General features: G+C 45.4%; 3 protein-coding genes across 6 annotated transcripts in view; 2 read left to right on the top strand and 1 right to left on the bottom strand.

Annotated features, from left to right (window-relative positions):
• The window catches only part of KDM1B (lysine demethylase 1B), a 28,796-nt gene extending 28,598 nt beyond the window's left edge, over positions 1-198 (bottom strand). The window contains exon 1 of one of the 3 annotated variants that reach the window (XM_038174020.2): positions 104-198. Coding sequence is in view for 1 of the 3 variants with exons in the window: in XM_038174018.2 (XP_038029946.2) it covers positions 100-127 (28 nt within the window). In the remaining 2 variants the exon portion in view is untranslated. Of the gene's footprint in view, positions 1-99 lie in introns of all 3 variants that reach the window. The other 2 variants (XM_038174019.2, XM_038174018.2) reach the window with 2 other exon arrangements.
• On the top strand, positions 8-9,380 carry TPMT (thiopurine S-methyltransferase). 2 transcript variants are annotated; one of them, XM_021275223.4, is made up of 9 exons: positions 8-223; positions 390-532; positions 1,225-1,317; positions 2,255-2,387; positions 2,808-2,860; positions 6,831-6,905; positions 7,651-7,736; positions 8,424-8,468; positions 9,235-9,380. In XM_021275223.4, exons 1-9 carry the CDS (start codon positions 23-25, stop codon positions 9,348-9,350), a joined length of 945 nt encoding a protein of 314 aa, XP_021130898.3. In that variant the 5' UTR covers positions 8-22; the 3' UTR covers positions 9,351-9,380. The 2 variants fall into 2 exon arrangements, with proteins under 2 accessions (XP_021130898.3, XP_071889432.1); XM_072033331.1 differs by having other exon boundaries at positions 203-246.
• A 1,824-nt stretch (positions 9,381-11,204) lies between these two features.
• NHLRC1 (NHL repeat containing E3 ubiquitin protein ligase 1) lies at positions 11,205-13,963 on the top strand. The gene has a single exon (XM_005023719.4). It carries the CDS (start codon positions 11,259-11,261, stop codon positions 12,387-12,389), a length of 1,131 nt encoding a protein of 376 aa, XP_005023776.4. The 5' UTR covers positions 11,205-11,258; the 3' UTR covers positions 12,390-13,963.
• Positions 13,964-25,468: the final 11,505 nt, after the last annotated feature.

Below are 25,468 nucleotides of genomic sequence, written 5' to 3'. Positions count from 1 at the left end.
AGAGAAGGAGAGGGAGGGAGGGATGGAGGGGGGCGAGGAGGTGAGGCGGGGGCGCGCTGCACCTGCCCCGCCGCCCGAGGGGGGAGAGGGGGCACTCACTCACCGCTGCGGCCGTCCCCAGCGCCATCCTCCTCCCTCTCCTCCTCCTCCTCCTCCTCCTCCCTCTCCTCCTCCTCCTCCTCTTCCGCTCAGCACAGCGAGAGGGAGGCGCCAGCACGGCTCGGTGCGGCCCTGCCACAGCCCCCGGTCCCCAGCCGGGAGATGGGGAGGGAGGGATGGGGCTGGAGACCCTTTTGGGGGGGCACTGCAGGCAGCGCAGCGCTCTGGCAAAATAGAGCAGGGCTCGCGTGTTGTGCCGGCTGACCCTGCTTTCTCTCCTTCTCCCACAGCCGCTGGAAATGGACGGCGCTGCTGGCGTGCCCGCCGAGCTGCAGGGCGGCCGTGCCCAGGCGGACAGGGTGCTGACGGCGCAGGAGTGGCTGCACAAGTGGGAGACGGGGGCGGCCGCCTTCCACAAGGAGCACGGGCACCCGTACGGCACCGCCGCCCCCCGCCCCGGCCAGCGGGGAGAGGGGCCGGGCCAACAAAACCCCCTAAAACTGCAGGGCTTGAGTAGGGAAACGCGGGGAAACAGGCGCTGCCTGGACGTTAAAATAACCCTGTGACATCCACTTGTTAAAAAATGGCAGCAAAAAAGAAAAAAAGAAAAAAAAATCATTGCATTTAGAGATATTCCTCCTTAAATCACGTTTTAAAGTTTAGGTGACCTGGCTAAAAGCCGTAAGTTCTCTGCTGCAAAGGCTCCGCGCTGCTGTCATGAAAGCGGGGCCTAAAGCAGCGCTGGGGCAATTATTGTGCCCTGGGAGAAAACCTAATTGTAAGGTCTTGTAACCAATAAAACTTACACTTGAGGCATGTATCTATGATTGATCCAGGGGCTTACTCGTCGTTCTGTTTAAGCTGCCTGCCGCGGCCCTTTTAGAAGTGGGTAAGTTGGGTTTGTTTACCCGAGAAGGTGAGCAAACAGAAACCAGGACAAATTTGCTCAACAGAAATGAAGTTCACTTTCCGAGAAAATGGAAGCTGAATGTTCACAGCTCTTGCTTTTACTTCTAATAGCCTTCCTAACTGGCTGTGTATCCCATCGTGGAGTTTGTATGTTACCTTGTAGCGCTTGGCTCTTGGTGGGTCAGCACAAAGTGAAAAATGTCTGTTCTTCCGCAGGCTGCTGGAGAAGTACCTGGATGTGCTCTTAAGCGGCAGGAGTGGACTGAGGATATTTTTCCCACTTTGCGGTAAAGCAGTAGACATGAAAAGGTACGAAACGGCACAGGTTAGAACAGCGAAAATCTCAGTGATGTGGGGAGGGAGGGAGGGAGAGGGGGAATTCCCAGCCCTACAACAGCTGGCGGCAGACTGGAGGCTTGCTCCGTTTCATTTCGTGGCACTTGGTTTAGTGGTGTAAATGGGATGGCTGAGGAATAGCCTGGGCGTCCTTCTGACCGCCCTGAGTTCAGCCTGGGGAATGCCGGATTTGTGACAGACAGAGTGGCAGAAGCTGTGCCCTAATGGCTGCTTCATTTTTTGGTGATGCCGGCTTAAATGGCTCCCAGTGAGCCTGGCTGTGCCAGAGTACGTGCTCATGGGACCACGTGGCATGTCACACCTAGGAGTTTAGGTGATTTGTGCTAAATACAACTTTTTTTACATTTCTTAATGTTACTTTCACTAGTTTTTGGCTGGGTTATAATTTATTATTAGGGGCTGTGTAAGCCTGTGCTGCTCCCTGGGGGTAAGGGACATGAGCCAAACCCACCCCAACTGATCTGCACCCCCCAGTTAGCCCCAGTGACCACGACTGGTCATGGTGATGGGTTCCTAAGCTGGCCACAGGCCCCGAGGCATGCCACTGCCTCAGTGAGGACCCTCACCCTGCTGCCTTGTCTCACTGAGCGCCACTGCCAGGGCAGTCTTCCTTTCCACTGTGCTCATAGAAAGCAATGATTAAGCAATGGGATATAAATAAAGCCTGTGAGTCCTCATCAGCTGCATGCTGAGGGGTGCTACCTTAAACTCTGATCGTGCAGGGGTGGTGTTCAATAACGTGGAAACTCCAGAAAGAGGAGACACACCAGTGCATACTAGAACCAAGCTTGAGCGAGCATTTCTCTAGCAAATACATATTGAGGTGCACATACAGTAACGGCCTGAGCTGTGGGCCTCAGTAAACCTGGGACCTCTCTGCTGCGTGCAGGCTGGCTGACCTGGGACACAGCATCGTCGGAGTGGACATCAGCGAGCAAGCGCTGAAGGAGTTTTTTGCAGACCAGGGTCTATCTTATTGTGAGGAGCCAGTCCCAGGGATTGCGGGAGCAAAGAAGTTGCAGGTAGGTTTCCTGCGTTGCCAAACGGTCTGGTGTGGTCAGCCACGCAATGCAGGCATAACTGAGCAAACAAGTCCTTCTGCTTTTATGCCACTGTCTTGCTGGTAGTTGTTCATTTCTCCTAATGAGGTCTGAAAAGAAACACTGGGTTGTAGTTTTGCAAGAAGTTCTTGTTTTGAGCTTATTACTTTGTCTTTCTTTTCACATAACTTTGGAAGGCCTGAATATGAAGTTCAGAGGATAGCATATTTCAAAATTGGACAGTCACATGCCTTGATAGATCAGAACCTCTATGGAAGGGAACAGGAGGTGTACCTTGGTTTAAAATAAATAAATACATAATATTTTTTTCTTCATGACACCTAAGTGTATATTTAAAGATGTAGTTTGTTGATGAATATTTTTTCTCTCTTTTCATCCTAGAGTACCTCTGGAAACATTTGTCTGTACTGCTGCAGTATTTATGATTTGTCCAGGTAGGAGTCCACAGTGTGTCCTACAATTTCCTATAGTCAAACATGTTCATACTGTCAAATTATTTTATTTGAACCAGATCCTCTCAAGAAAAATCTTATTAACTTGTGTGAGAAATGTGAATAGCCAATATCCAACAAAAATTACCCCTGCTGTTGACCATTAGGTAAAGATGGCAGCTAAATATCTTTAAACGGGCTTGTCTAAGCTGTCATCTAAAAGTTATAGGAAACCACGTTTGCTTTTGCAGTAAAAACAAATTGCATTCAATATTATTGATTGATTCTACAAGGCAAAATCCTAGCACAATCCCTTACTCAGAGTAGCTTAGTGAAAGTGAAGAGAATATACCAGAGGTGTTGTCTTAGACAGCTTTTCCTGTAACTAAGTACTAAATATATTTTTCCCCAAAATTATTTGATTAACATATTCATGAGTAAGCTGTACCCATTGGTTATGTGCACCATGCTTTACTTATACTTTTCTCAATGGGTTTAAAATACTTAACATCCTTCCAATTTATGTCCCTTTTAAAATATTGTCAATCACGTGCCTTTACAAATATGGCTCAACTTACAGATATCTTCTGAAGGATTTTAGTGCTAAAATGTCCTTATTTCTTATTCGTTCTTTATCAGTTACAAGACCCAATGGAAAATGCAAAATATTTCAGCACAGTCCACGCTACTGTCTCCAGAAAAATATTTCAGCCCACTGTTCTCTGTGGCCTCAAAGTCACTTCTCAGGTCTTGGGGTGGTTTTGCACCTGACTTCCTGCTCAGCTGTCAGCTGGTGGGGAATTTTGCAGAGATTACACAGAGTTGTACAGAGACTGTCATGGCCTCTAGCATAGAAGACTCTGCCTTGGACAGTAATGCATCTGGTTTATTTGTCCCCAGAAGATGTTCACAATAGGCATGTGTAAGCCTGTCCTGAAATGTCCCCAGACCTACATCAGTGCTGGGGTAGCTGGAGATTGGAGAGCATGCAAGAAAGTGATGCTTCTCGTTTTGAAATGTATCTTGAAGGAAGCTGAAGATGCCCAGTGTCCTCTACTGTAGTTCCTTCCTCTTGTATTTCTTACTCTGACACAATTTACCCTAGAGTTTAAGGTTTTGGTGAGGTTATGTGTGTTCATACAAACAACTGTCAGTAACAATTTGTTCCCTGGCTGTTCAATTAGGAGGAGGAGGTCAAGTCTTGATCTTTATGTGGATGGGCTTTTCAGAGAGTCAACATGTACAGGAATAATAGGTCGCTTAGGACACAAGAACACAGTGCTTGCTTAATGGTCCCCTTTGTATTCATTACTGGAGACCAAAGTCCTCTAGAGAATAGAGATGCTAAGACTTCTGCTGTTGCAGCTGTTTGGTTCAGAGTGTGGATAAAAGGAGTCTTGCAAAAATGAACACTTTGGAATGGATGGGCAGTATATGAAAGTGACTTTGTAGATACTGCCTGGTTTCCTCCTCACCTTTCCCCCGTGATGTAGCTTCTTGCTGTGTGGAGTCCTAGAAGCCCCTCTAGCTGCGAGCTGACAAGCTGCCCAGGGACTGCTCGAGCTTCTCACCTGCAGTTTTTGAAAATTTTGGTTCTAAGTTCGGTAGCTGGTAGCGTGGTAAAATCTCTAACTTCCATCGTAATGCGGTGGAATGATACTACGAAGTAAACCGAAAATAGGTAACTAGTGAAAACTTCAGTTGCTGTTAATGGGCCCAGTAGATGGGTTTGTCACTCACAAAACAAACTGGCAGGTACGTGTTCTGGATGCGTGGTTCTGTGCTGGGTGCTGCTCTGACAAATGTACAAACCTCGTTCCCTACAGCAGTCAGCAGATACCTGTGACTACAAAAATGCACACACAGTTCTAGTTTCTATGTACAGACATTTGATTAATTACCCAGTAATTATGGAAATTAAACTTATTTCTCTCTTGCCGAGGCTGGCCTGCAAACAAATCCTTTTGATCTCCTCGCCTAGCATTCATTAGGGGAAAACTCAGATCTACTTGTGACCTTTGTCAGAATGAGACATTTCAAAGGCTCTTGCTGGTTAAAGAGTAACAGGAATTACTGCTCTTTGTGGGAACTCTGGGAGGTGTGTTAAACAGTTATGTTACACAATCATCTTACGTCCTAATACAATTATAGCTACCAGACTATAAATAAAAATTGCTTTAACCGAAACTACTAAACGTGTGCAGGGATAGCAATTCACAACGTCATTACCAAAAAGAAGTAGGATTTGTGTGGATATGTGAATTGCTGTTTTAGATGTTAATTTCTATTAATCGTAGTAGTATCTAGACTGCCATCTCTCATGCTGCATGTCGTATAAACTTATAGCAGGAGATAAAGTGAGGCTGAAGTCTGGTACAGTGAAAGGTAGATTCAAAAGGACTGCTTCCTAATAGCTTAGCTTCATCCTGATGGAATCAGGATGAAAGGAAGCCGTGTACCTTTCTTCCATTTTCTCCTGGCTTGGTTCTCCTCGGAAGCAAATGGGATGTAGAGGCAGGCAGGGAGCACCCAGATGTGCAGGAGCTCCTGGGATCTGGGCACCAGGGAAAGGCTGCAGCATGGGGCTGCCCACAGCCTGCGATGTCTGCAGTCCCTGGTGAAATCCATGGGGAGCAAAGTACCTGCAATGGCAATGCCTGTGTGGAGCCACCGCCACCGTTCCAGTTAGACCAGATGGGAGGTGGAAAGAAAAAAGAGGTGGAAAAAAATGGCAGGGGTTTTCCTGAGGTCTTGCAGCAGACTCGTCTATGCAGAGAGAACAGCCTGCAAGTGTCAGAAAATGAAGTTTGTCACCTGCCCCCTCATCCCCACTGCCTGTTTAGCTGTCTCTTTAAAACCCTCCTTTCTTATAAGATGCTGCTTATTTAAATTAGGTGCTTGGTCTTGGCAAGCTCTAAGAGGAGTCAGGAATCTGCAGCGTTATCGTGTCTCATCGCAGCAGAGCGGGAAGTACAGGCTCAGCTTCTGGGTTAGACGCCAGAAACTCAGCGATGCCATTGCAAAGAAACGAGCAGCAGGGCAGGGAGAAGTGAAGACAGAGGTGATGCAATTGGACTCAGACACTCTCCCAGTAGGCAGAAAGGTATTGCAGACTTTTTTTTTTTTTTTTCCTCAGTAAGTAAACGTATTTCAGACTTCCTTTAAAATTATGCAACTTATTTTATTATTACTTTGCTCTCTAATTTCCTGGTTTAATAATTACCAGAAACAAGGCTTTTCCTGCCTGTAAACATCCTCATCTCTAGTGTCACCCTGACTGCTCTTAACACCCATGAATAAAGGCATTTTCCAACAGTCTGGGCTGCTTGCAGGCTTTAGGTAGTCAGTGAAGCCGTCTGCCAGAACATTCAGGAGCAAAAATGATGTCTGTCACAGTGTTAGACTGAGGCAAGTACCACAGTAACTTCACTTTAATAAGATTGAACAAATTGCAGACTGAGGCTAACTGTCCTGAGCACGTGGCTGGGGATTGGGGTGCTTAAAGTTACTGAGTGTGCTGTGCTCAGCAATCCTAAAGCAGTGAGGTGCCTTCCTTACCCTGTGTTTAAAATCATGTGTAGGTCCTAGAAGGAATTCGTGAGTTAACGATGTCCCAAACGTATGTCGGTGCTGCCTCAGGGGTCATGGCACGTTGTGACTGCAAAAACATCAGACTGGTATCCCAAAAGTGTTTAAAAAGTGTTTCTTCCCCCTGCCTCGTCTCAGCACACCCTGGAAATGGGGAAATACCAAGCAATTCCAGCACCCCATGCTATCTACCATGGCAGGACCACACCAGAGGGCTTCTTGCCACCCAGTTCATAATGTTCTGGGTTGTGAGAAGGCTGGATCCTAACAACAAATCGGGTCTGCACAGCCAGCTGGAGACTGCTGCCGACTGCTCAGAAGTATCTGAGTAAGGATGAAGGTGCCTTGTCAGTATTTTTAAGCCTTTTTCCTCATCTTTTTATAGTGCAATTGTTGGCAAGTTTGATGGGGTTTGGGACAGAGGAGCTCTAGTGGCTGTGAACCCATGCGACAGACCACGGTTAGTAAATTCGCTTAGCAGTTACTCTTTCCTCTAATGTATCCACTGACACAATTTTGTTACCTTCTGCCACCTGTCGAGAAGCCCTCTTTCACTGAGCAGAGTAACCTAAACTAGTTTTTTTTTTCTGCCCTAAGCATCAGCCGCAGCTGCAGAGCGCGGTGCTCTAGATTTGTGAGCTTCCTTCAGGAAGCGGCCCTACCTCTTGGTGGGAAAATATGTGGTTTGGTGCAACCCAGAAGCAGCAGAGCTGCAAGTGTCATCTGAATGTTATTATTTCCTTTTCACCCCATCTGCGTCTCTTCCCTCTCTTCATCTTCCCCTCACTTCTCTTTGCTCCAATTTTTCATTCTTGCCTGCAGCCAACCCAAACGTAGTTTGACCCTGCTCCCAGGATTTTTGAATTAGATACGTGAATCCAAATAATTTCATTCTGAATTCAAATAATTTCATAAATCAGTCCTGTGTTCTGTACTGTGTTCTAGACTGTGACGGATGAATACGGTGTTGGTTTTGAGAAGAACATGAGAAATAAGAAAAGCTTTTTTATCAAAGCGTCCAGAAACCTTTCTTTGAGATGTTTCATGAATTTCATGCTCGTTTATCTCTGCTGAGTTTCTGTGTGGATCAGTTTGACTTGTCTCCACACAGGACTACATGTTACTTTCTTTGGTGAATATTTTGAATGCTGTGCTTCAATGTTTGTGCAGTTCCAAAATAATAAAGCATCGCTATTTCCTTTTAGCTATGCCAGTCTGATGATCTCCCTAATGGAGAAAAATTCTTCTTATCTCCTTGTTACTGTTTTATATGATCCAAACAAACACAAAGGTGAGAACTTTGCACTGTTCATGTTTTGGTTTTGCATTAACAAGAATTGTGTAAAGATGTGTTAGATATATATCAGGATCTTCCTCAGCTTTTTTAACAAACATGGTCTGCAAACGTGGTCTGCATATGCCTGGAAGAGGTGAAATTCTGTACTACCATGAAGTGTTTTTCCTTATTATAACTTTTATTACATGCCAAAGTTTAGTTTTTATTATATTATTGTTATCATTTTAATCACAAATTCACAAAAGATAGATTTCTTGCTGCTTTTGATCTCTTCAGCATAATTACCCTTCAGAGAGAAGGTCTTGTTGTCATTAGCCACAATAGCCTAATTCACTGCTCTCCCTCTCACTATTCAGCTTTTAGCTTTAATTATGCCGTTGCACTATAAAGGGATTATTGGCCCGATTCACACACGGCAGTGAGAGTGGTTGTATCCATGGTGTGTTTGTGACCTTCCCTCTTCTGACAACGTGGCTGCCTTGGCTGCAGCCTAGAGATTTTGCTGCAGCAGCAGCACCTGAAGCTGCCAGGGGGTCCACCAGGGTGCCTCCAGTTCTCCTATGTGGTGTTTCTGGTTCCTGCAGGTGGTACTGCACACAGGGGCTACAGCTGGCTCTGGCTCTTCTGTCGCAGTACAAAAATTTGTCTCCTCTCTGATTAGCTTCACCGTTTCCTTTCCAGGCCCACCGTTCTACGTTCCTGAATCTGAAGTTAAAAGCTTGTTTGGTAAGTCATGTTTCAGCTCACCCCCAGGATGTTTTCCAAAACACAAAAATAGGTTTGTGTGCTTCTGTCTCTGCAGCGAGTGACCAAGTTATGTGTTTGCTACTTAGATAAGAGATGGAGTCATGGAAGAACAATGAGGGAAATAAAAATCACTTTGCCACAAGGTTTTTGCTATTAACACAAATTCCCACATTTTCAAAAAATACAAGGAAAACCCTAGATGCAGTCGCTGTCTCTTTTCTCCCCATGACTTCTTTTCATTCCCCCAGGATTCAGACTGCATGCTGTGGTCTCATGGCTTCAGTCTTTCTCGTATTTGACAGTTTCATCTTTCTTTGCACCTCATCACCTCTACCCTGGTTTTAATGCAAGGCCTTTGCATATTAGTTCCAAAGCTTCTGCTGTATTTCTGTAGCCAAAGAAGAAAAGTAAAATGTCCTGCTGTAGAAATGCTAGATGTGCAACTCAAATCCATTAATATATATATATCAGAGTTGTGTCAGGGAATTTTCAGTATTGCTTATGATATGCTTTGCTATTGCACTTCTTTTAATCTTACATCTTTACGAGACCTCTGTAGTGTCCGTACACAGTGAGTCATTGGCAAGGACAGTTTTATTGGTCTCTTTTGCAATGGGATAAGTTTTCCTCAGTGCATTTGTGTCACACAGTTAGGGACATCTGTACATAAGATTTTGTCTTCTGCCAGTTTGTTTTCTTCGCTGACTTACCATTCAGTAATTTGTTACTCTTTGCTCCTTTTCAGGCAACCACTGTGAAATTAAGCTTCTCGAAAAAGTCAGTGACTTCTCAGAAAGACACAGGCGATGGGGACTGGATTATTTTCTGGAGGTTCTGTATATACTAAAGTTTGTAGCTTGATTAAAATCCATTAAAACAACTTACCTCCCATCTAGCTTTCATTTTTATCTCACTTTTTAAAATGAGACACGTTTCGGGACACTCTTAAAGCAGGCTTCAGTGTACAGAAAAATGTCTGAGAGACATCTTCAGTTTGATTTTGCTTTCAAAGGCAACTCTCCTCCATAACTGACTTCACTACCTTAAGATGTGCATAGCTTTTCTTAAACTTCACACACAAGCAATTGTTTTTTGAGTGTTTCTTTTGCAGCAATTCAAATAGTTAGGATAAAAAAATAAATAAATGAGGTCCCTTCTCTGTGGCTGCCAGTAGCTGCTGCCTGTGTGTAGCTCTGCAGGTCCTCTTTGGAGACTCGTGGCCCTGGAGTAATGGCAGCTGCTCTTCAAATGCTGCTCGCCTTGCACCAGCGAGGGCAGCTGGGCAAGAGAGGCGGGCAGCTGGCACGTTTTGCTGCTCTCTGTCCCCGTTACGATTACAGGTTGAGAGACAAGCTGGCAACGAGCAGGCAGCAGCCACCACGGGGGAACAGTAATCGAGTAGCGAAGAGAAGAGGGAAGTAAATGGCTGACAATGAAGGAGAGAGTCCACGAAGAAAATGTTCCTGTGGTCACTTGTATGCTGCTGCCTCCTCCAGAGCACAGCGACCAGCAGGCAAACTGGCAGGGGGCTGTAGGGCAAGAGGGGTCAGAGAAAGCCTGTGGGGCTTCTGCGTGGTTAGCCGAACACAAACCCTTCTTTGCAGGTCTTTGATCTTTGCCATAGGGGTAATATTGCAATTTTTTAAATTACAGAAATGGGGACTCTGAAAGCTCTTTGCCCTGGCCTTGGTGGCTTATTAAAAAAAAATAAAAAATAAAAAAGAAATATATGATTGCAAAGTAGTATGTTGCCATTTATTAAGACTAGAACGAGAGGAAAAGCTACGTGCATTTTTAATGTTGCAGTCCTAGAGCTGCATGTGGGTCTGATGATTTCAGCACAGCTGTCCCCAACCTACCGTCTCTCCCCCAGCCCACAGCTCTCGATATTGCTCACAGCCACTGGGAGCTGCTTCAGCGCCAGGTCACCAGAGAAGAAAGAGATGACAATGACGCTTATGGTGCTACCTTCTCGTAGCCTGTGAGCCGGTGTAAGTTGGGAGCTGCTGACTTTGGACATTTTCACTTCAGCACAGTTCGGCAGCTACCAGGTTAAAGCATCTCCTCTCTTTCTGAGAGCTGTTAAAACTGATCTCAGGTTTGGGGAGGCGTTGCAGCTGTCCCAGGTGCTCGATGGTGCTGACCCTGGGGTCCTGCACAGGGATCCAGGAACGAGGGCTCGGTCGTGCTGACGGGGTGTCCTGGTAAAAGAGCACATGCTGTCCGTGCTGTGTGTAGGTGTGAGAGGGAAAAGTGGCTGCCAGCACTTTTATATAAAGTAAAATAAAGTAAAATAAAGCAAAATAAAGTAAAATAAAATAAATATTTCCCTCACATTTTCAAAGGCTTCCCAGAGCAGCAAGGGGAATCGCGTGCAGGGGCGACTGCTTCCTCACCCTGACAGAGGCACGAACGGCACCATCAGCCCTGAGGTAACTCGATAGCTGGACGCACAGATGAATCTGACGCATGTTTTACGTGTATAATTCGATTTTATTGTGCTTTTAACAGAGACTTTTTGTATGGAACGGGAGCACAGAAACACTCCCTCCCAAAACTGGGGCTCCCCGGCGACCCTCAAAACACCTCGGCGCGGCGGGCGGGGAGGCTGAGAGCTGAGGGCTGAGGGCTGGGGGCTGAGGGCTGAGGGCTGGCGGCCGGTGCCCGCCATCGCCTCAGGGATCAGCCGGGGGAGGCGTGGAGGCGGCGGGGCCGCGTCCCTCCGCCGCCCGCCCGCAGGGGGCGGCCGCCCGGCCGCACAGCCCCGGCATGGCGGCGGCGGGGGAGGCGGGCGAGGCGGAGCTGGGCCTGCTGGAGTGCCGGGTGTGCTTCGAGCCCTACGGCCCCGGCGGGCAGCGGCGGCCCCGCAACCTGCCCTGCGGCCACGTCCTCTGCCGGGGCTGCCTGAGCGCCCTGGGCGGCCGGGGCCGGCTGGAGTGCCCGTTCTGCCGGCGGGTCTGCGGGCCCGCGGACACCAGCGACTGCCTGCCGCTGCTGCAGCTGCTCGAGGTGCTGGGCCCGGCTTGTGGCATCCTCCCGGCTGCCAGCAGCGGGGCCCCGGCGCTGCGGCTGGCCCTGGGCGGCTGGGGAGCTCTGGTCAACCCCACGGGGGTGGCGGCGTGCCCCAAGTCGGGGCGCTTGGCGGTGGCCCACGACGGCAAGAAGAGGATCCACGTCTATGGGCCCAGCGGGTCCTGCCTGCAGCGCTTCGGGGAGCGCGGCGAGGCGGGCTGCGACGTCAAGTACCCGCTGGACGTGGCCGTCACGGCCGACGGGCACGTGGTGGTCAGCGACGGCGGGGACCGGGCGGTGAAGGCTTTCGACTGGGAGGGACGTGGGGTGCTGGCGGTGCGAGAGGGCTTCTGCCTGCCCTGGGGCTTGGACGCCACCCCGGAGAGCGACGTGATCCTGGCGGATGCGGAGGCAGGGGTGCTGTACCGCCTGACGGCCGACTACGGGAAGGGCGAGCTGAAGAAGTGCCAGGTGCTGCGGGCCAAGTTAAGCAGCCCCAGAGCGGTGGCGGTCTGCCGGAGCTCGGGGGCGGTGGTGGTGGTGGAGCACCTGAAGGCCAGGGGGCCCAAGGGCAGCAGCACCCGGATAAAGATATTCAGCGCGGACATGGATCTGGTGGGACAGATGGATAGCTTTGGCCTCAACCTCTTCTTCCCCTCCAAAATATACACCACGGCCGTGGCCTTCGACAAAGAGGGCCGCATCGTAGTGACAGATGTCTGTAGCCAGGCCGTGATCTGCTTAGGGAAGCCTGGGGAGTTTCCCATCTTCAACCCTCTAATTAGCCACGGGCTTTCGTACCCCATAGGACTGACTTACACGGCAGACAATTCCCTTGTGGTGTTAGACAGTGGTGATCACACGGTAAAAATATATAGCTCCACCTGAATGGGCCTAGGTTTATGGGGCTGTATCTGCTTTTGGCCACAAAGCAAGCAAAGTCCTGGTCTTATAGGTGTGTAGGGAGGGGGTATTTTCTGGGCTTGACTTGAAGTGAAATTACCCTCTTTAACCAGCACGCTCTGCTTCCCGCGTAACTCGCATCAGATCCTTGCCTACCCACAGGAGACAACCTGGCTGCTGCAGGCCAGTCAACAGCAAATCAACCAAGCGATTTGGCATTTAAAAACTACTCCATGCCTTGACAAACAAATATTCATACTACTTTTTGCGAAGTAATAGCAGCGTCTGGAATGGAGTAATCCAGGACTTGCAGCTGGGAGAGAGAAGGATGCATCTTTTGGTTACCGTCATCAGCATCTTGTCTTCATTATTCTTCGTTAAGTGTGAGAGTGACAGAGTGGTTTCTGTAGGATTTCTGCATGAGAAAGGAGACTGACTGGATGAACTGGTGGAGAAATGGCAGATTCGGCTCAGGGTCATTTGATCCAGCCAAGGTGAATTGCAATATAGGAGCTATCAGCAATTAGTGAGTTATATGATGTGGATTGGTGCTCAAAACTTTTTTTTTCTCCATATTGGGGAAATGCACTTCTGGATGCACTTTTCTTCATATTTATTACCGCCTTTATTAGAGTTGTGCAGAAGCAGTTGCACTTCCTATATAATGCATGAGCCTGTGTCTTCATCCAGATGTAGCCTTGTGCATGGGCAGCTTTCCCCGGCAGCCTCTCTGAGTATTGGCATTTAGACCACAGGTACTTCTGCACATACAAAATTGAATTGGCTGTGTCACTAACACAGGTACTCTTGGGAGATTTCCAACACTACCTGCATTGGTCTCGTAATTAATTTAGTACTTTTGCACCGATCTTCAAGATTCAGTCAAAAATTGAAATGGTGTTGAGGAGTAAAAACAGGGAAAGGGGAATGTGAGACTTGCTTTTTCAGAGCTTCCAAAGGAGGTATTCTTGATAGCAAGTACACAGCAGGTTTAGGTCATTTTATATTATCCTGAAAGCAGTTTCACTGTGGACATGAGTTCTGTTGCTTTATTGCACCACAGAAATTGAGTTATAACGGAATTACTTTGAGAAGGATTTAACACACCCACTAGAAGTCACTGCTGCATTTTTAGGCATTTCTGCTCCTAAAGGAATTGTTTAGGTGGTTCAGCTCTAAAAGGAGGTTAGATATAAATGTAAATGCTTTATGAGGTAGAAACAAGTAGATCAGAATTGCATAAAACTTTTTGGTCATGTATGTAGTGACTGAAAGCATGCATATTAACTAAAGACACTTGAAATTCACAGGTAGTCTTTCTATTTTGATCTGGCTTTTGGTCTGGCTTCCTCGGCAGTTAGTAACTGCATGTATTGCTGTACCAGTAATATTCCAAATATTTCAAACTGAAGCATTTTTAGCCCTCTAATTCAGACACTGTATTAATCTGTCTCATGTTACCATTTATAAAAGAGAGCAAACAAAACTATTAAATGCAGCTATTTGTAAAGGCTGATTGAACAGTGACCTGCCAATAAAGCGTGATTTGCTTACTCCTATGCTGGGCAATTTATTGAAAGTTTCTAACTCCTTTTTATCACAGTTTTCTCTGTTACAGTTCAATTTCTCTGCTGTAGTTGCTCTATAGGTGGTTTCTTTTGTTTCCTTTGGAGATATCCTGCCAAAGTTGTAGGGTGATTTGTTGCTGTTGGAAAATACATGGGCCTGCACAGTTGGTCTAGTGCCAAGCCATGCAGCAAGTGTCTTTGGTGGGACCAGAAATATCTCTCGGATATTTTGCAGTAGGAGGTATCCTGCCCTGCCTAGAAGCCCTCCTGAGGGCTCAAGAAGGAAATTTACTCAGAGAAGCAGCCCCCTGGCTTATATATGCCTTTCTAGGTGCCAAGACAGCTGTCTTCAAGGGATATAAAAACAATTGGATAACACTTCCTTTGGGGAACCTCTGTGTTTCGAAATGCGTGTAATACCGTGTATGCTTTATTCATACATCATTATTAGTTTATCACAATAGTAGTTGTGGGACCTGGACACTTCCTCTGTGAGCTCTCATCTCCTCAAATCTTCCTCTGCACCAGGAGCTTGTTTTTCCTGCTGATCTCATGGGTGGGCAAGTTTCCTAGTGCCGGCTACCATGTAGGAAGCTAACTAGCAGCTGAAATGCTGACATTTCACTCATGTTGTTTTAATAGACACAAAATCTCCCATTTGTTGCCCATTCTTCTCCTGTCTGCTTTGATATACAGCTAGAAGTCACTTGGTGTTTGGGTTTTGCTTTATTCTACCTGCTAGGGCAAACCAGCTTTCCTCTACCTAGTTTGCCCCACACCAAGTCCTGCATTCTCTGATTTACTGACTGCAAGCAAATGCATTTTTCATTTTTATTTTTTTTTATTTTTGGTGAATGATGCTATTTTCTTTTTGCTATGAGGCTTGGTATTCGGCATTGTTCAGCACTGCATCAAAGAAACCACTGAATTCTGTTTTAAATCACTTGATTTGGGCATGCAAATTAAGAAGCTTTAAAAAAAAATACATTAAAATCATGTTAAAAGCCCTGAGTTTTTCACGGAAAACCTGAAATCTTTCTTTAATCACACAAGAGGATTTAAGAGAGAGATCCACCAATACGCATATAAGAAACTAAGAAGTCTTTTTTTTTCTTACACTTACCTCTTACTTTTTTTTCTTACTCTTGCGTCTTACGTTATGCATTTATGCACATTTCCCCATAGCTAATTTAGATACCTGTTGCCTTCAGGGTGATAACTTAATGCCGTCTGCTTTTCAAAGACCTACAGAACATGAATTGCGTCTCTCTGTCTGGTAATTGGTTGGAATTTAGTCAAATATTTTAACTGAACAAAAACTTGGGTTCTGGGGGAAGGATGGAAAAGGATGAGGGGCTCCTGCCTGAACAGATCTAATTAGGTAGATGATGATTTTGGGGTTCTACTGGGTGTATTGAAAATGGGGATAGCGAGATGTGTTCTTTCCCTTGGAAAAGAGCGCTGGGATTTTCACCTATAATATGGGATTGTGTCTCGTTGCTTTACTGATAATCATCATCGCTGCTATTTAATAAAAGAATCTGACCTAAGCTTTGCATAATCCCCTGCACCACATATTCTAATATTGTGGATTGCAAATAAATGTAACAGACAGTATTCCCCTGCTATAGGTTGGTATGACTGCTGCGCACACACACTGCAATTTCTATTTGGTTTATTTTTAAGCTCTGATCTCAGATTGCTTTCGTTGCATATAAATATACTTGGGTGTGTTTACAGTGTTTAGCAAGGTGTCAGAGGAGTTTCACAGATGTGAATCAAAACTGTGTCCTGTAACATAACTTTTGTTTCATTTTGGTTTTGAACAAAATATTTTCTGATAAAGAATATAATTATTCAGCTTGGTGAATTAAAAGAAGAAAGAAAGAGGGGAAAAAAAAGTATAAAATGTATAATTTACTTTTGGCCTTTGGCTATGAGTTCCCTCAAGCCACATTGCTGTGCACATCAGTTTGATGTTTATATTTTCATGACAAGCAGCCGTAACATCCCCGTAGCATTTTTTAATGTGGACTTATTTCAAGTAAAGAGGAGAGCTCCTGTAAGGTCAAGCCCCAAAACCACCAAAAGTTTTATAGAGCGGTGTCCGTCAAAGTGGCAACCTGAAATACAGGAAGCCTCTCCTTCCTAGAAGGGTTGAGAGAGGTAAAAAAGCAACTTTTCTCCATGTGACTGTGCTGGAAAAAAAATAATAAAGGTTAAGGGAAATATAGGAAGGCAAGTTATTTTTCTGTAGAGTGCAACGCCACCGTAACCCATGTTCCATCTAAGAAAATTATTTTCGGTGTGTTGAAGATGCAGAGTTATGAAAGACGGAGCATTATGGAAGAAAAAAACACATTTTCTCAAGTTCCAAGCTGGTTGGGTCTGTGCAGCACCAACCCCCTTCTTCTGAGAGGTGCTGCCAGTTCTGGTGTCACTCATCTGGTCTCTCTCTGTCTAGCTAAGTCAGTGCTGTCCAGCTTAATTAACACTGGAGGAAGGCATACTTGGGCTGTGTTCCTCCATCAAAGTGGGCATTGGCCATGCTTCACGTCCATATTACATTTTCAACTTGATTATCTCAACTAAATGTGCCAATAATAACATATTTATATTTGATTCTGTCACACGAATATTCAGGTTTTCTCTGGAGTGTTTCCCTAATATAACCAGCCTGTGATTTTCCTGGACATCTTCAAAGCTATTGAACACAGGAGAGGTTTTTGGTGAGCAGACGATGCATTGCATGGATGCCTTTTTTCCAGTCCAACGCTTTCCAAGAGATTTAGAGATATTTTTGAACTTGGCTTTCCAACATCTCTGTGAGGCAAACACAATACAAATGCTCTGGCCCTGCAGTTGCAGACAAGAGAGCTGAGAATCAAGGGAAGCCTTTGGCAGATGAGAGACTAGATCTCAGACTTCCCATTACAAGGTTGGTGCCTTAATAAAGGAGGGAGAGTCTGTATTTAATTATCCTCTTGTCGGGGAGCTGCCTTCCCGATCTTGTAACAAGTTTTGACATTTTACTGATGGTCTCATTGTTACTAATTCCTTTGTTGTTTCCTACGCATGATGGAAATTCATACTTTTCAAAAATACAATGTATTCCTAGATAATTGCTTCCAGCGTGCTCCACGAGGCTGCGTGGTTACAGAGCTTGGATGTGCTCTGTAGGAAGGTGTCCTGCTGTGAAGCCCCATGGCAGTGATCGAGTGACTTCATTTGGACGACAGAAAGGAGGAGAAGAGATTAACTCCGAAAATGAGAAAAAAATTAATGAAAGGTGTCCGTGGCTTAAGCAGAAGGCAAACACCCACCAAATCGGAGCACACCCATAGTTCCAGCAAAGGGAATGCATTCTTAAGGCGTGAAGCATTTCAGCCTGGAAAATGGACAGCAAGATAAGGGCAGTCACTTCTTGATTAGCATTGAACTCTGGCAGGGGTAAAACCTATTTCTGAACAGATTTCACAGCATAATTACGCACTTTTCAGATGGTAATAGTTAAGAGAGCAGTCTATCACTCTAAACACAGGAAAAATCTGTGGGAAATGAAGATGTGGAGCAAATTAAGCATTTTAGAGAAGTATATTCCCTATAATCAAATAAATACTTAACATTTTTGTGAAGACCCTTCTTAATGAAGGCAATTTTCGTTCCTTCTTCACAGGTGAGCACTATATGGAGCCGTGTGTTAAGGTAAGAACAAATTCTGGTTTTATGCAATATGTTGGTTTTTAAATCATGAAAATACTTCTTGTAAGGAGACTCTGTAAAGCATTTTAAATACTCTACACCGATATGCTTTGTAATTAACAAACAGTAGACAATATTAAGCAGGATATAGGTCTAGAGAGGTAAAACTATAACTTGGAAAATGAAGCAATTTATTTTGAGAAATCTGTAAAGAAGTTAAAATATACGTGTGTCCTTTATCAGAACTTTAGTTAAATTTATAATAGAAAGAAATAGTGAAAGAATTGTCATACCTATGTAATCACAAAAGGTATTTACTGGTATTTGTTCTGAATGTAAATAGATAAAAGACAAAATACACATGAAACTTTTACTGCTCACCTAGCATGATTTCCCAAATAATAGGGACTATGGAATTTAACCAGTATTTGCCAGAGTTTAGTAACTAGTGACCTGTGGTGAAAGGAAGAAACAAGGACTACTTGTCTTGTACTACCACAGACTGAGAACTTGAAGTGAGAAGGAATATGATGTCATTAAAGACATGCTTTATAAGAAATCTGTCAAAAAAGTTAGATGGAAGTATTAAAAATTTAAAATAGCCTTCTTAGAAAACTGGGTGACTCACTCCTTTGGTTGTTGTAGCCCTTAATTAGGTAGGAAACAGGGCTCTTCAGTGAGCTCTGCATCAGTTTCCACTCATCTTACAGCACGATGTTATGGAGCCTAAAGTATTTCAAATATGTATGTTATTCTTTTTCTATTCTTATTACTCCTTACAGTGACTTGTTTGAGTTGAGGCTCGATCTGTCATAAATAGTTTATATGTGCAGTGATGAGTACTTCAAATGGAATTGTCCATATAAATAAACGATGCAGGACTGGGCTTGAAGTCAGGGAGATTTGGGCTGGTGCAGAGGTTTGCCCTGGAGAAGTCTTTGCAGCAGACTTTATTATGACAACTTCTGGGAACACTGGTTTGTTGTTTTTTGTTTTTTTTTTTTACATGCTGAAAGACCTGTGCATGTTTAGAATATGTTATAACTAATTATGACATTCTTTCAACATCAGAAATCCTTTGCAAAGCAAAGCTAACATAATGGCTTAGCTTTTCTTGCTCATTTCTGTGTAAGACACTGAAGCCTTGGCTGGTTCCTAACAGTCCAGCTGACTACGGGGATCGGTGCAGCACCTCCCTTTCGGGACGTGGGGTTGCTCAGTAGCCTGACAGACCTGGGACAAGGCTTACTCTGAGCTGTCAGCAGTGGAGAGCTTGCACCTGGACTGCTCTTGCCAATCTTGAAGTTATTGAGGAGGTTATTGGCAATTGCCAACAGTTTGAGAAGTTGCCATATTTCCTCATGGTGGAGATCACACCGTAGGTTCCACCTTCAGGAAGACTATGGGAAAGGACTTCCAAGGTTGCAGGGCAGTTTGACACTTCTTTCACATTCGTTCACAAAAATAAATTACATTCTTTCACAAAAATAAATAAATTAATTAAAAATCGAGGTTGCCCCAGGCTCACAATTAGAACATGTGCTCTATTTAACTCTCTCTCTCTCTTTTTTGGTGGTGATCATAAAGCTGCTCAGTATTTGGATAATATCATAATTAAAGTGAAGCCAATATTATTCTTCCCATGTTTCTCCCATATTGCAGTTTCTGAGATAAAAAATTAAAACACCCATTTAGAAAAAATGTAAACTGAAGGCAGGAGATTTTCTTGTATCTCTTTTACTGCAGAAATAAAAGCCATGCGGCTGAATTATTTTCAGACATACGTATCGAGCGATAGACAGGCATTCTTTCATTTGTGCTGTACTTGAGTCTCAAGTCTTCTTTTTCTTGATGAGAAGTCTTTTTTTTTATTTTCTGAAATTCAACCATGTTTTTCCTATGTCTGGCTTTTGCATAGACCTCGCCCATTCTCCACGGTTCAATGTTTAGTCCCTTGAAATGTCTCCCAGAACCATATTTCTCCTTAGCCGCTGTTTAGTCAAGCTGTGTGGTCGATACATGTGCTCACACCACTTTGACTTCAGAAGAAGGATTAATCCACCCAGAGGTTCAGTCCATGTTTTGTTTTATTTGTGTTTCTTTCCTAAAACAGCCTTTCATCTTTACTGTCAGACTGGAGGGAGGAAACCTCGGATCACAATGTGAATGGTGGGAAAGGACGTAAGTCATTCAGGGAACGTGTTCTGGAGACAGGCAGGCAAGTTTTATTAAAGGATGCACGAGGGTGAAGGACTTTACAGTTAAATTGTGTGCAGACCAACAGCTTTAGGAACACTTCTACCCCAGGTCCTCTTGTGCAGCTTTATTTGTGATAACGATTATGGGAAAAACTCAATTAGAAGTCAACAAATTACAAGTCACTGGCTTTTTGGGGTTGTCTGTGATAACAGCAGTCTGGTCCCAGTGACCCAGAGATCTTCCCTGTCCTGGATTATGTAGGCAAGTCCCGTATATTGTCAGAGTTGCCCTGTCAAATGCCGGCGGAGACAGAACACGGGAAGCCTGGAAACCTGTGTTGGCAGCCTGTGCCTCTAAATCTATCTCCTTGAAAAAATGCACACCCAGTGGTTGCAGTGTTTGGCAGTCTTCAATCGAAAATGAGGGCATGATTTTATTTTTCTTTTTTGATTATTGGGTGATTGTATTTGCTATGTTTTCTTCAGTCTGGGGAGAACTGGGTGGAGAGAGTGATTGGGTGTTTTGCTTTTTAAATAAAAGACCTCTCTGTCTTCTTATGCACTTCAAGAGCACCTCCAGCACTTGTTTCTGCCTTACACAGGAACTGTTAAACTTAATGGGAATCTTCCTGTTGATTTCAGTAGGCAGCAGAAGGAGCCAAGATCCGTCCTTCTGTTTGAACAAACACAGTGCCACCCACCTCCTCTCCCAAGGCTTTGACTCACTCAGCTTCCTTACGTGCAGACCTCCCAATGCTCCCTGTTCTCCTCTCTAATCCCTTTCAAGCAATAGCTTCTTTTCTTCTCTGCACTTTAGAGAGATGCACACGTTTGGCCAGAGCATGTATTTGCAGGCATCATGAAAAAATAATTGCGTAAGGAGAAATTTTGGCTTGGCCAGCACCATTACCAGCCCGGCTTGCTCAGTAAGCACGCTTGGTGGATGCACTCCTCCCTCCCCACCCTCCTCCTCCTCCCAGGAGCTGCAGGAGGGGCAGAGCCCAAGTCCCAAGCCCAGCAGGCGGGCAGCCAGCAAAGCTTAGCTTCTCTCTGAAAGTAGCAAGGGGACTGCAACCGAGTGCCAAAGGGCTAATGGTAATGCTGCGCTCCTCTTCTGAGAGGCAGTTGCCACACATCAGGGCCATTTATATTTACAGCTTTCTGATTCACCGCTACCGAGCCTCTGCAAACAGAGCCTGAGTGTTGCTGTGGGTTACACAGCCTCCTAGCAGCATCTGCTTGCTATTTGAATGGACGCTGAGACTGCAGACAGAGTTTCTTCTACCTGTAATAAGACAAACATCTGCACTAAGTGAATGCGTGGCAATGGTTGTGATGCTCTGGGCAGTGTCTGTGCACAGGACCCCTGCTCACTGGTGTCCTTAGTCCCCATTCAGGATTCACAGCCACAAACAGAACTGCAGGGATCTGCTGGAGGGGTGCTCGCATACCAGGCATTCCTTGTCCAAGTGATGAAGAGGGGTGAGAGCTTGTGGGGCAGGGGCAATAATAGGAGGGTTGTCCTTCCCTTGGGTTTGCCGGGGCCTGCCTACTGATTTGAATTGTAAATAATGTTAGGAGCCAGCTGTGGTAGTTTGTTGTTTCTTAGAACAAGCATCTGATTCCTACAAAATATATAAAGGGGGGGAGAAGGAAAAAATATAAATCTCTACTAACTTAACAGCAATCTCTTTTCAGAAGTTAGTATTTATATTAACAACTTGTAGCAATATCAGTTTATATTTCCTCTGGGACTTTATAATCTTGCTTTTTTAACAGTACAAATCTTTTTCCTTCCCTTTCCTCTACCATAGACTATTCTCATCACCATGATGTTGGAAGGCTGTGCAGAGGCATGTGTCTGATCAGGTCAGCAGGACAGGTTCTCAGCTGTCACAGGCACCTAATACAATCAAGCTCTCTCTTAAAATTAATTGGATGTATTGCTGTGGTCTGAGTGAGCGGTTGTGCATTCTTCTGGGGGCTAGAAGTCAACTCACCTACAGCTTGAGTGTGTTCCAAGCCAGGATCACAGGATCCCAGACTGCCTGAGGTTGGCAGGGACCTCTGGAGCTGATCTAGCCCAGCACCTAAAGGAGGATGCCCAGGACCACATCCAGGCAGCTTCTGTAGATCTCCAAGGAGGAGACTCCACAGCCTCTCTGGGCAGCCTGTGCCAGCTCTGTCACCCACGTGCACAGCACAGAAGTGCTGCCAGATGCCCAGAGGGATCCCCCTGTTTCCAGCTTGTGCCCGTAGCCTGGCACTAGGCAGCACCGCAAACAGCCTGGCTCTGTCCTCTTAGATCCCCTCTGGGATTTATAGACATTGAGATCCCCCCCAAGCCTTCTCTTCCCTAAGGGTGAACAGTGCCTGCTCTCAGCCTTTCCTTCTAGGAGAGGTGCTCCCGTCCCTTCATCATCTTTGTGGCCCTTCACTGGTCCCACTCCATTAAGTCCATGTCCCTTTTGTACTGGGGAGCCCGGAACTGGTCACAGCACTCCACTCTATGTGGCCTCACTGGTGCTGAGCAAAGGGTACTGATCACCTCCCTTGACCCACTGGCAGGGCTCCTCCCAATGCAGCCCAGGATAAAAGGGCCGCGTGAAAGACAGTTTACATCCATTTTTTTCTTGTGCTCGTGTTTTCTTTGAACTTAAGTAGCACCATGGTTTCTAACTAGCTTGAAAGGAAGCATAAACAGCCGTATCCCCTCTGTCTTCATTTTGCTAGACTAAACAAACTGAACGTTTCTAGTCTGCTCGTGTCTGATAATATTCACCACTCGCCAGTCCTCCCAGTAACCCTTTTGTGGGTCTGTTCCAGCACGAGCTCCTCTTCCCTACGTGATGAACACCGGGCCTGTGGTGAGTTTTCCAGGTGAAGCCTCAGCAAAGCTTTTTACAGGGTCATCAGTAGCTGCTCTCCCACGGAAGGAAATATCTCAAGGGACACAGCCACACACGGCTCTGTCATAGTATCAAGGGGGTGTGCTCTTCCTGCTGCAAACAAATTTTAGGAAGGTTTTTGAGTCAGGGAGGAGGTGTCCCCTGAGGTGAAAAGGGGATGGTGTAGTCATTTAACACCAAGAGCAACACGAATGCAAAGAAACCCATCGGTGTGTCATTTCTTTCCCTGAGAGTTAAGGGATGTGAGCTACACAGCCCACAAATAGCTGTTGGAGAACTGAACTGTTTGTTACCTGTGCCCAGGGTTTTGCGGGGATGTCAAAAGGAGATGGGGAGCAGAGCTCCCTGCACCCTGTTCTTGTGAGTGGAGCAAAGGGATTGATTATCCTCTGCAGAACAGAAACGTGGTTAAATGTTAAAATTAAGCAGGTGCCCTCACTGAGGGGCTGGTCTTGCCTGCTGCGCTGTGCAGGGGGCTGAGGTTTCTAAAACCCTATTGCACTGCTGTATCAGAGGCGGAAAGAAAACGTCTGGTCTGATCAGAGGAACTGCTTTTGATGCGCTTTCCCTCACAGCAAGGAACATTTGAGCTTGAAGGAGACACAACTGCATCTGCCTCAGGGACGTTCAGTGCAGTTGTTCACCTCCAGCCCCAGCCCGCAGTCTACTCACTCGCTCGGGGTGGGTATGGAGGAGGCGTTAGAGTCCTAACAGAGGCTTGGACCTCCTCCAGGTAAAACCAAACAGATAATGCAGAACACATGTGAATTGCCCATAAGAACAAATTTAATCCATTCCCCACTGAAAGAGTCTGCAAGCTAGCTCTGTTCAGAGTAAAGTGGTTTTGACCGTACTGCTTGTGAATAGTAACATCCTACACGGGCATGTACATGTATTTTTAATCTGCAGGGTGATGTTAAGGTGCTTGCATTCTGCATTTACTCCTCATATTGGCAATTAAAACTGCTTCTCTTTCTGAGTGTCAGAACAGCGTCTGTCACTGCCGTCCCTTGCTAGGCCCAGCATGTTGCCATAAATGTGTTGGACATAAAGGATGGTTTTCATGCCTCCAGCAGTGTTTTAGAGACATAGTCAAAACAGATCTCTGATAAGGGAGAGGTGGCAAACATCCAGCCTGACATCCATCTTGAATTTGAGAGCAAAAAGGAAATGGGAAAGGAGACTGAAAACCTAGCCGAGGATGTTGGGTAAAATCCCGCTCTCATGCACTCTGTTGAAAATTTAGTGTGTTGGTCCTGTGGGGTTATCTGCAAAGTCTAGCGATGCATGAGACAGAAATTTGGTTCCCAGTGTACAATTATGGACAGGCACTTGCTTCCATAGATGCTCTCTAGATGTCTGCATTTTATTTAATGAAAAATACAAGTTTGTGTATGTAACAGGACATTTATTCATGCCTATGAAGTTATATTTTATCCTAGCCCTTTAATAGAAAATATTTCTCCCTTCTAGAATACCCAGGTTTGCTTCCTATACAGTAAATGCTAATTAAAGAATGGATGACTGTACAACCTTCTTTTTTCATCAACATCAGTAATCTATCAATTATTTTGTTAGACCTGTGATTTCTTCCTATGCTTTTTCATAAAGTGTTATATATTAGTTTATTAATCTTAAATGTATCTCTTGGTTTCATTGTGTAGTTTTCATTTTGCCTCTCTTTCTCAGGCTAGACAATGTTGTAATGGGTTTGGGTTGAAAATAAGCTTTGCTTTCTCTGTAAATTCTTATTTTAAAAAGTGGTCAGTGAAAATTTGGAAACCCAAAGAAAACTTTAATTTTGGTCAATCTTATAAAATACATGCCTTGGGTTAAATTTGCTATTAAAAACCTCCATTGCAAGCATCTTTGGGTACTGTAAGATCAAGCACCTTGTTTTTTTCTTGACGCTTTCAACACAGAAAGCCAAGTAATTGCTTTGCTTCCCATGCTCGCAGTGCTGCCAGCTCCTCCTTGTCTCTGGCTCCTGTGACACGAGATGAAGCTAGACATGCCAGTGACAGCATGCGCCAGTCAGGCGCAGCAAGATACGTGCTGGGGACGCTGCTGACAAGACGGATGTTCTTGGCAGGCTCCGTGACACTTCTCCCTGCCTTTAGCCAGAGAGAGGGGGTCAGTGGAACGCAGTGGCAGGACCTCAGGCACCCAGCATCGCTCCCCAGTTCCCATGACATGAAGTTGAGCAGTCGATCCTCCTGCTGAGAATATACATAAAGACATGGCCATGCCTTAATGTCGATTCACATGATCAGTGTTGTGCCTTGGGAAGATGAGGGGCAGCTGGAACACCCCACCAGGCCAAAGTAAGGAGTGATATTTTCTTTTCTCTCCTCGCTGAACTGTGGATCAGCAGCCAAACGCACGGGAATGCTGAGAGGGAAGAAACAAAAATGAAACTGATGGGAAGCAAGAAGCAGACAAAGATTCAGTCCATGCCCTAGTGAAGACGCAAAATTCCCGTTGACTGCTTTGGTGCAAAACTATACCAAAATACGGGGGTGGTGGAAAGAAGACGAAGAGGAAAAAGAGATCAGGGAAGAACAGCTTGAGATGTTTTTGCCTGTGTTTGCGTCCTTATTCCCCCCACCAACCGTCACCATCCATTTTCTCCAGCTGACATCTTTTCTCATTGCAGAAGCAGAAAGCTGTCATTTTTCACGTGGCAT

Source organism: Anas platyrhynchos, chromosome 2, assembly GCF_047663525.1.
Source record: "Anas platyrhynchos isolate ZD024472 breed Pekin duck chromosome 2, IASCAAS_PekinDuck_T2T, whole genome shotgun sequence".
Lineage (NCBI taxonomy): Eukaryota > Metazoa > Chordata > Aves > Anseriformes > Anatidae > Anas > Anas platyrhynchos.
The sequence above is the reverse complement of the archived record's forward strand: the minus strand, read 5'-3'. Positions and strand labels throughout refer to the sequence as shown.

Bases quoted from the DNA above. Each gene is read 5' to 3' on its own strand.
- TPMT (XM_021275223.4), top strand. From the start codon at position 23: ATGGAGGGGGGCGAGGAGGTGAGGCGGGGGCGCGCTGCACCTGCCCCG. The intron at 533-1,224 runs GTACGGCACCGC...GTTCTTCCGCAG, and splicing joins CACAAGGAGCACGGGCACCC to GCTGCTGGAGAAGTACCTGG. The intron at 7,737-8,423 runs GTGAGAACTTTG...TTTCCTTTCCAG, and splicing joins TGATCCAAACAAACACAAAG to GCCCACCGTTCTACGTTCCT.
- NHLRC1 (XM_005023719.4), top strand. From the start codon at position 11,259: ATGGCGGCGGCGGGGGAGGCGGGCGAGGCGGAGCTGGGCCTGCTGGAG.